This window comes from Malurus melanocephalus, unplaced genomic scaffold (genome assembly GCF_030028575.1).
Source record: "Malurus melanocephalus ecotype Western Australia unplaced genomic scaffold, MMel_1.1 scaffold_57, whole genome shotgun sequence".
NCBI lineage: Eukaryota > Metazoa > Chordata > Aves > Passeriformes > Maluridae > Malurus > Malurus melanocephalus.
This window is the reverse complement of record NW_026623289.1, coordinates 214389-225077: the sequence shown is the minus strand read 5'-3', so window position 1 is coordinate 225077 and position 10689 is coordinate 214389. Positions and strand designations below refer to the sequence as shown.

General features: G+C 42.7%; 1 protein-coding gene across 1 annotated transcript; it reads left to right on the top strand.

Annotated features, from left to right (window-relative positions):
* Positions 1 to 1219: 1219 nt before the first annotated feature.
* On the top strand, positions 1220 to 10427 carry CUNH14orf180 (chromosome unknown C14orf180 homolog). Its single transcript, XM_057365696.1, is given in 5 exon segments — positions 1220 to 2354; positions 2357 to 2530; positions 4786 to 4912; positions 6609 to 6635; positions 9375 to 10427. Coding segments are annotated over 5 exon segments (660 nt in total). The 5' UTR covers positions 1220 to 2222; the 3' UTR covers positions 9575 to 10427.
* Positions 10428 to 10689: the final 262 nt, after the last annotated feature.

The following is a 10689-nucleotide window of genomic DNA, read 5'->3' as shown; positions in this document are numbered from 1 at the left end:
AGCTTAGATGAAAAATTACTTCAAAAAGAAGGGCAATATTAAAGAAAATTCTTCCAGCTTCTAAYGCAGAAATCATCCCACTATTGTAACTATTATTTATTACCAGTGATTTCAGAGGCTAGAGAAGTTATTTTCCTGGATTCTTTTACTTTAAGCATTAAGCTGTGTTTTATTCCTAACATATATMCAATTTTAGGTTGTTAAACCACAATCAAAAGAACTCAGTAAAAATGGAGCTGTCCCTGTTATGAGATTTGAACTCCTGACATCTTTATCCACTGGAGTGCCCAGGTAACTACTAATTATTCAAGCATTTACAACCATTACTATCAATATAATTAACACATCTTGAGATAAAAGTGAGAATGTCACTATGAAATTATCATTCCTGGCATTTAAATAGCAATCTTTCATGAAAACATTTATAAGTTACCCAATCATTTTTCAAACAAATGAACAAAAATTTGTCTACATTTTAGGGGAATCTAGAACTGAAAAGAAATGGTTTCTGGCATCAGAAGTTATAAATGTTGTCTCCATATGTCCATTTCTTGAAAACAACAAATCCCATCAACTTCTGCTGGGATTTTTTTTTTTCTGAGAAATTACTAAAATTAAAATCTTTGACCAATTACGTGGAAAACTGTGAGACCTTTCTTTAAACAAATCCAGATTCAGGGAAAAAGAGGSGAACAATCTTTTTTGTTCAGTTCTAAAAGCTGACAAACTCATTGCCATGCTCTGCAGGAGTGAGAGGCTGCCCAACACCCTCTTACATGCCTTGCTGGGTGACAAAAGTGAAAATAAATGAGACAATTTCCATAGAGGAAATCAAAGCTAGATGAGGACTAGAATTTGATTTCCCTCTTCCCACCTCCAACAGTTTTGCTGGCCAAAACAGGCAGGMAAAATCCTTCTCACATTAATTATTAGTAAGTAATTATCACAGTAGGAGGAAGAAGGAGCCAGAGAAGTCAAGGGCTATGGTTTGACAGGTTTTGCCTTCTTTCTGTCTAGGATTTATTATGAACAAAATTTTGAAGAATGTCTTTTCCCCACCAAAAGCCATCCTAGAAATTCAGAAATAACTTCACTTGCAGAACACTCCAGAGAAGGAATTTTGAGAGCATTTCACAAGGTCTGCAGCTGTGAGCTGGTTTCAGTATGAGGAAAAGCCCTCCATCACCCCAATGCACAGGAAAGAGAAGGTAAGTTAACTCTCTCCAGGGGGCTTTGGTGCATTCAGTGCTTTGAGAGCCCTGGAGCAGCAAAATCTCTTCCTCCCCACATGGATATGTCACTAAGGGCAGGCTTGAGGACAGCAGACCCATGCAGAGGCTGGGCTGCAGGAGGGCAGCAAGTCTTGAGGGGTCTGCTGATCCCACATCAGCCACAAAGCCTCCTCTGCTGCTCCAGCCCCATTTCTTCTGGGGAAGGATCCCAACCCTTTCCATCTGCTCACCCATTCCCCACATCCCTGGAAGGAAGGTCAAAGCAGAGAAGCCCATGGAGCAGCTGTGCCCTCTGCTTCCCAGTGCCAGTRAGAGCATCTTGCAATGCTCCCTGCACTGCAGAACAAGGGCCAGTCTGAGCATRCCATGGAGAATCCATCCATGGTGCAGTAAATAAATAGCTCCAGGAAAAGAACAAAKAAAAAAAAGCACAGATTTGTGCTTGCAGGGACAGTAAACCTGGATATTTCAGCAGTTGTGGCAGATATTTCTGACTAAAAATTGTACATTTGATGATGCTCAGTCTTCAGCATCTGACAAGGGGCTTTTAAAGCCTCTTGAACAGTAAATCACCTCTCTTTCTATCAATAATCTTATAATATCAGTAGAAATGTCAAATGTTTAAATCCCACTTTATTACTATAATAATGGACTTAATTTGTAAAACATATAAAGTGAGGCCATAACTGTTCTGGAGGGAGATATCTGTCATTCCTCTATATTTATATAATGGCTTTACCCACATATTTTGAATGGAAGAAGGATTAAAAGAAATCCCACTTGCAGTATTTCTGTGATTGGGAATGGATTYTGGAAAGGAAACCAGCATGATCACAGAAATGCAGCAATTATTATTTTTGAAAAACCACCCCCAACTTCACATTCGTGCAAAATAAATCCGTAGGTGTTCATCTGTGACTTGCTCCATTCAGGCCCATTCCCTGCTGCCAAAAAAGCCTTGCTTCCAGCTGCACAATCAKTATTATCACTATGTGCTATTTTTGGCTCCTGAGTGCATCTCGTGTAGCGTCACCCTTCCCACGCCAGCCCTGGTATGAAATGCAGAAACTCTTCTTTCCACTCCTCTGTGCTCCCTTGCCGCTCCCACCGCGCGGCGCCGGCTCCGTCCTCGCTGCGGAGGAGGCTCTGGACACAGCTTTTCCCTGGTCCTTCTCCTTTTCCTGGGCAAGAGGCTTTCCATCCAAAGCTTCACGTGGGAGGCTCCATGTTGGCATCCAGAGTACATGTCCCAGATATGCCCAGCCTCACTTTCTGGTCATAGTGCTGAGGAGCCACCGGTAAGTGATCTTCTGATGGGAGATGGAGTCCCTGTGCTCAAATGGGTTGTTTTTAGGGWCATACCATTTCCAAGCTATCACTTTGGTAGGTTTCCAGCTCTTGTCACAATACCAGTCTGAGTGCAGAGTGCTTTGTTTGTGCTGACACTGTAGCTTTGATCTCTGTAAGTTATTCAAGTCTGGTAAATATCGTAAAAATCACTTCCTTTTTAAGGGTTTCCTTGTCTAGGTGCTATCCACCCAGTGAGCTGTTTAGCATTTTTGTCTTCTGATGTGATGTCACTGCTACATATTTGGAAAAGCTCACATGGACAACAGCTGCATTTGGAGTTTTAAATCCCTTCAGCTCTAAGGTTCCRTTTGTGCCACAGGAGAAGCCCTCACAATGAAAGTTACAACCACCTCTAGCCTGAGCTAGGCTGTGTCTCCCTAAACCTGTTTCATTTTACAGAGATTAATCAAATATTCATTATGTAAGTGTGTGTGTGTGTCTGTCACAGAGTGATTGGGGTACTCACCTGGCAGATGAGAGACCCTGTTCCCAGTGACCGCCCCAATGAATATTTAAGCATTACACATTAAGTATTCATTGGAGCAAGGATAGGGGCAGACTTCTGCCACCCCCAAGGGAGCACCCAAACACCAGGCTGTAAAGTCATTCTTTCCTTCTTTAGCTCAATGAATATTTAATTATTCAAGGCCAAACAAGACAGCTTCAATGGCAGAGACTGAGATTCCCTGCTCTGTGTACACACCATAGCTCCAATGATGAGGGTGTGTATGTAAAAGATGTGGCTTTGTGTTTCCTTGAGCTTGGAAAGGAGTTAAATTCAGGTTTCCCCCACCCTGAATGGGGCTTCCAGGTTCTTAGCTGCTGAATGAAAAACACAGACCTCCAACACACAGTGTTCACATCCATGAGACAGAGGTGGTGTGACCCCAAGATCAGAGACAGCATCCTTATCAGTGATGAGATTGGTTTTACGAATCTCTCAGGAGAAGGAATCAAAGCTGAAGGCATTCCCCACCCCATGGTAGTTTCTGCTGCCTATGTAATATGCCTTTCTGGGATTATCCAGAATGTGATGAATAAGAAAACTTATTTATCCCCTTTCCTCTGGGGTCTGGCACCCCCAGAYTGTAGTTAATGGGAATTAATCCTGCTTCTCCAGTCCCAGGAGTGGATGTGTGAAACATGTGGGAAAGCATCCAAAGAGAAAAGGCAAGGCAAAGCAAGGGTATTTGGGTCTAAAAAGGGACAAAAGTAGATAATTGAGGAGTAGAAAGATCAAAGCAAGGAGAAAAATTGGAGTAAGGAAAAGGCAATCACTGAGTGGGAAAATAAGCAATGAGGAATAAAAGGGCAGGAACAGTGACCAGAAGAAATAAGATCTTTCCATAGCAGAGGAACAAAGGGAAGAGGGAGAAAGGGCTAGAGAAGATTACTTCAATCCTAAAAATAAAATGTGAAGAATCAAAATGGGAAGAATCTCTATCCTTCACTCAGATCTTTGAAAAGTAGAAAATTTGACATCTGCTCTGCACTTCCAGAGGATAGTGGGTGTCTCTGAACCAAGATGCTTTGGRTTCACTTTGGGCAGTCGACCATGGGAGCATTCCTATGCAGAACAGTGACTTATTACTGTTAYTGCAGCTCAGTCTCTTGCAATTTCAAAGAATCCACAGCATTGTGATTCTGCTGTCAAAGACTAAATGTGGTTTCCAAGCAAAAAACAGAGCAACAGCATGGCTGTGATATCGAAGTGCAAATAAATTACCATCTTGTCCCCATCAGGAGAGTGTCCAAACCCAAGTCAGCAGCACAGTCCCAGTTGTTGTCCCAGCACTGCATTCTGAACAGAACTGCTTAGATCAGAACATTTCAGAGGTGCTCCAAATGATACGGTTCATGTATTTCATATCACATTTATGTGCCTCTAGCCCAAGGCTGTTGAGCAGCCACCTTCAGCAAACATTTGCTACAATTTAGAGAAATKCTTTCTGAACACTTTGCTGTCCATTGCTTTAACTCTCCTTTTCCCTGAGAATACAGCTTCAGAACACTGCAGATCCATGGCAATGTAGAAATATCCCTATTGTCTTGTTGTAAATATTACATGGTGGGACTATGTCCAAGCACATGTGTTACATATCCTTCAAGGGACATGGTAACCCATCCACCAAAGCTCAGAGCACCCAAATACATTAACTCTCGTTGAATGGCCACATGTTTTGTGTTTTCATCAAATCTTTAGACAGATGAYTGTAGCTATCCTCCTTCCATACTGAGGAAAAGGCCACCTGTGGACCAAGCTGTGGGGGAAAAGCGGAAAGCAGAGAGAAGGGTYCGATTTCGTGAGCCAGAAGAAGTCATTGAACATGGTAGGCTCAAGTTACCGGCAATTTTGGCATGACCTTTCTAGCTTTTAACATCCACTCTGTCTGTCCACATCAGCTTCCCCCTCTGATAACGTGGTTTGTGATTTTCAGCTCAGCATGGAGCAGAGGGTGGATATTTTTTGCTCTGTGCTCTGCAGAACTGCATCTGGTCCATTTGCCTGCCTGCTCTGGGAGGAGACAGGCTCCTGCACCACCCTCAGCTGTTGTCACTGTGACCTTCCCAGTCAGCCCCACAGGGATCACTGTAGACCACAGGCTGAGCCCCAGAGCTCCCCAAGAACAACGTTTCCACTCAGACCAAATTTAAAAATAATTATGTCACTGTGGGTAGCTAGGATGCCACAGAATACAATAGCAGAAATCTGAGCCTGGCAGCCAGGATGAAATAACTTCTGCCAACGAAGGCACCCAAGGACTGTCACAGCTGAAAAAACACTGGCCTTTTCATTCGTGAGCCAAAATATTGCAGGTAGGTCACCTTCAGCAGAGGTCTGGCACAAGGATCCAGTTTGCACTTCTGCATGTGCCATATGTAATACCAGATTAGAATCTGTGTTACCTTCTGACTTTCCCAAACTGACCCAGTCAAGAAAATTCTATTTATTGGTAGAGAACTAAAATTGTGTGGGTGTGATGCACCAGTTAGTAAAAACACATTGACAGAATGGTGAAATTTCAATATCAGCAGTTTGGACTGCTGCAGCTACTGAAAATAAGGCCTGGCAAATGTGTCTGTAAACAGAACTCTCATTGGATTGGCAATACATTGGGATGCCTCCTGATGCAGGAGGGGGAAGCTGTTTCTTGAAAAGCTTGTTGACATGGCCTGGGCTTTTTCCCATCAAAACTGAACTCCTGGAAAGGCTCAGTGAGTCAGCCCTAAATTCCTCAAGGCTCATCTGACTGCTCAGAGCASGATTTTGATGGGAGTTAATAACTCCCTCTGGCTCATGCCAGAGTCCATGTCCCACACCAGCACTGGTAATCCTGCAGCCAGTCCAGCCTGTGGCTCTGACTTCAGCAAAGCCATGCTGGAGCTCTTGCAKGGAGCTGCCAGGATGGAGCTGACTCTGACTCTTTTCCATGAAGATGAGAGAAAGGTTCCAGCCCAYAATCAGTATTCTGCAAACAGTCTGTGATTTAGAGTATTTGCTGTTTGTCTACACAAGATTATTAACATTAAGGCTGGTAAGATGAAGCTTTCTGGCACCACTGAAATTTTTCCATTCTGTGGACTTTTCATCCTGGATTGTGTCTGGGCCCTGGCTGCCAGGCAGACGCATTTTCGGGATATTGTTGATAAAAGTTAGTCTGACAGTGCTTTCTTAATTGTCATTCTTTCAGCCTGCTGGTTTAGATCCTTTCCTTTCTAGGAACTCTGTGGAATGGGGACTGTTTTTAGCAGAGYTGTTTCCTGACCTCACTGCAAATGCAGTAATCCTGCCTCTCAATTCTCCATCCAATAACTTTTCCTCATTTTCATGAAGTGCACCTGCATCTGCATGTTTGCATGGAGTGGACAGGTCTTCACCCAGAGCCAAAAGTGATGTAAGAGGTTGCTCAGCATCTCTAAGGTGACAGGCAATTTCAGAGGCACTGCTTGGTTCTGGCTTTCTTGCTCTCCTGCTGCCAAGAGACCTTTCCAGGCATGTAAGAACATTTTCATTCTGTTTTCTAGTCATTTCCTGCTGTGACTACGTAGTGGGTAAGTTGAATTTTTCACATTACAACTGTGAGCCATCCACAGCGTTAACCTGAGTTTGCTTTTGCAGCTGGTGGGATGCACTGTGCAAACACACCCTTGTGTACACACAGCGTTCTGTGCTGTCAGTGGTTGTTGCTTTTTCTTCTMAGCAAAAGCAGTGCGAGGTGCTGATGAGGTCTGGTGCAATTTTAAACAAGATGTCTGCTRAGATGAATAGTGGAAACAAAAATTAAATCCCTGAAGCTATTTTTAATTTAAATATAATTAATATATTTTATGGCAATAAAATAGGTACAGGTTTTTCACTAAGATATGCAAGGAAAGCACCCCAAGCAAAACAATGRTTCTCCCTGCTGAGTTTTGTATGGGAGGAAGAGACATATTCATTTATATGCTGACAGCAGGGTAGAAATAATAAAAAATAATCTGGATGGGGGTTTTTTGTTCTTTTGTTTTTTTTTTTCTGAGCCCCACCAGCCTCACAGACCCTCAAGCAAATGTGTGTATCTGTATGTTCTGATGATGGTGATCATTTCCAGAGGCTGTGGCTGACATTGAGCCCCTGCTGTAGACAGTACAGTGAAGGAAGAGGGGCACATAAACACATGTACATATACACACAGACCCATGTGATGGGAGGCCAAAACAGACAGATGTGTCCATATCCCTCAGCTGTTGCTATTGTCCAGGAAGAGGGGCTGTATGTTTATTACAGTAGAAGCATCAGCAAGGGCAGTTATTGTGCTAGAAACAAGGTGCTATAGCCAGAAAAGAGCCAGGTGTAAAAGCAAAGRTCAGACATTCTTCAGGGGGCGGTGGAAATGTGTATSCAAGGCAGGAACTGAAACAAAATCYCCTGCATCCAGGTCCAGTGCTTCTCTCAGATGAGCTACCATGAGACTGGGCACGTCTGTGGCTGAGTGTGCTTTWCCAGCRAGCAATTTAAGAAACAAATTTAAGCATTGAATTTCTAATTGTAATCTAGAAAAGCAAACATAAATTTCAGCACATAACCATAGTGATGGCGTTGTGAGCTTAGCTCATCACTATTTTGCAGGTGGAATTATTCTTCCACTTTATTTTTCTTCTGCTCATGGCTTGAACATATTTCCTAATTGATTGAATATAAGGAAAGCCCAGTTTTACATTTGAGATCACCCAAAAATTTAACATGGAAGGCTGAAACAGGTTACAAGCATTTCATATGAAAGGGTTGATGTGAAAAGCTGTTCAGCTTCCACAGGAAGGTTTCTCTGTTCCCTTGTGTGACCATCAGCCAAGACCCATGCTGGGAAAGGCAGGTGGGCACCCAGTCCAGGGCTGTAGCCTGTGGTGTGGGAAATCTCACAAGGGAAACACCAACTCCCAGCTCACAAATCTCTGCAAAAGCAGAAAGTGGTGAGCAATTCCCTGACTAAACACCTTCTTATCAACCATTCCTAGAATAATGCCAAATAAACAAATTTATAAAATCTGAAGTCTGCACATGGATAATTTGCAAACAGAAAGAAGGGCTAAATTCAAATGAATAAATTACTTGCTGCAAATAATTCACTCAGATCCATTATGGGACATTGATTTGGTTTCTGGTTAGCTATAAAATGACTGCCTATTAACATTTTACCTTTTCCCCATACACTTTTTGATACATTATTATGTGTTTCTGGCTTGGTTTTATGACTTYTACCTTCCTCTCTGTACATCTGTATGACAGTTTAATTGACTGGTGTGTATTCCAGGGCTCRGAGTGGAAGCTAATTTAAATATGTTACAGCTAATGTTGGCCCTTTACCCATAATAATACACTCCACATTTTTATCTCCTTATTGATTRTGTGCATATGGCAGGAAAATAGCTGCACACTGTGGGTTTCATTCAGGCATGAATTTGGCTTTACACTGCATGTTTAATACTGGAAGTGCTTTATGAAACAGTGCAATGGCACTGACAGAACAACCAGATCTGAATCAGGCTGGATCCCTGAGGCCCAGGGATGGAAACACTCAGGCAAGGGCTGGACAGAGCTGTCAGCAAGCTGGATGCAGCCCTCTGCTTTCCACACGTGTGCTCTGCCTGACCTGTGGCACTTCAAACATATTGAACTATATTTTGAAGGCAAGAAAAATGTTTGCAGCATCCTCCTGCCGAAAAGCAAATGCAGAGGATATTCTGGTGTAATAAGCACATGTAGCACTCAGAGAGTGGTTAAAACTTACAGAGCTTTCTGAACATGCCTCTTGATCAATGGAGCCATGTTTAGGTTCTTTCCATAGCTAGCAGGAGTCCCAAATAAGCTGAGTGATCAGGGGAAAGGACAGAAATCTATAGCACCTCTCTTTCATGGAGCATTTGTGAACATTAAACAATTAGAYCAAGTAGCTTCATGTTCTCCCAGTATTCAACTTAACATTCAGGGTAAAGGTATAAAAAATAATTGCTGTAGGGGAAGTTGAGATCATGCATTAGCTATGCTAATCCTGTTCTTATTGTATATAATTAAACTCTTTAAATGCTCCATTAGATGATATCTTTTATACTCACCACCCTCCATCAGGAAGTGTGACTCACTATCACTTAACTGATGCCTACRGAAGTGCTCACCACCAGAGCCCTGTGTACCCTGCTGTTCCCAGAAAACTGGGACAAAGGCATCAGCAGAAGATCAAATTTGGGAAGTGTTTAAGATGACACTATAATAATGCTGCTTTCTCCTTCTCTCTCTTCATCACCGTTGAGCAGATGACAGGTCATCATCTGGATTGCCTGTGCTCCTGTGGCTCTCATTTTGTGCAGTGCTGATCCTGGCTGTGAGTCTCTACTACACCAGCATGAAGCAAGATGTCAAAGTCCTGGAGGAATTTCAATCCCGACTTGTTATCGTCTTTCTTCATATACGGCACGTTGCTCAGAGATGCTGGACTTGGTTCATGAGGCAATAGCAGCGTCCTGCAGCCTGACACTGCTCARAAACATCAGTGCAAAGCTCCCAGTCCACTGCAGCCACTGCAAGGAACAYATGAGCAGCCACCTCAAAGAGCAAGAAAATCACCCCTACTGGGCACCCCCCAGCAAACATTTGTTTTCCTTTTTCCTTCTTGGTCGTTTTTTCTGGTTTTTTTTTCACGTCAATGAACATTCATGCTAATGCCTTGACGTCCCACCAAACTCATGCTCCATCACCCTGAGCAGCAAACAAGTATCTGGATTTTGTCCTCCTGCTGATATGAGGAGCAGAATTAGGGAGAAATACATTGATCTGGGCAGGCAGCAGAAAGCTCTGATGAAAACCCTCGTGAGTCTCAGGTCAAGGCTTTAGAYACCAAACTATCTTTCTGCTCAAGTCTCCCAAGAGCTATTCTGCAAAAGTTAAAATAAAGCTGAGCTATTGCACAGACACTGCTCTGGTGGCCAAAGGCTTGGAAAGCTGCTATATTTATACACCTGAAATGATTATTAGTGAAACCTCAGCAAATGGCTTTCTTGTTTCCCTTCATGATTTTTTTTCCTTCATGGGCAAAAGCTGTTTCTTAATGCTTCACTTCACTCCCAGGTGTGAAAAAGATCACAGAAACTCATTTTAACAGAAAATAGTTTATTTGCCTAACACAATAAGCAGCAGCATTGAAACCCAGGTTAATCATCAAATCAGTAGTTTAATCTCCTGGGTCTGATTCAGAACATAAACCCCACAAGCTGACACACAAGATTTATGATAGTGCTTGTATTCAGACAGAGGTTATGACTGGGTGTTCAAGGCCTTATATCATGGTAATATGGACTGTTTCTGAAGGGATGCAAAACACCTTTATCACKCCATTGTCCCATCATACACCATGTATTTCTCTGAAAAAAATCATGTGAAACGGTGCTCTGGGTATCTGAGAAGTGGAACAAATGACTGCAGTTCATGAGCTTCAAAGAACCAGCACAACCAGCTTTTTAGACCTTAGATTCTGCTCAGGTAGCATCTGATGTGTGCTTGGGGTTATTTTGTATGGTAAGATTGATATCAGAACCCGTAAGAGCTGAAGTAAAAGGAAAAGAAAAAGGGGGG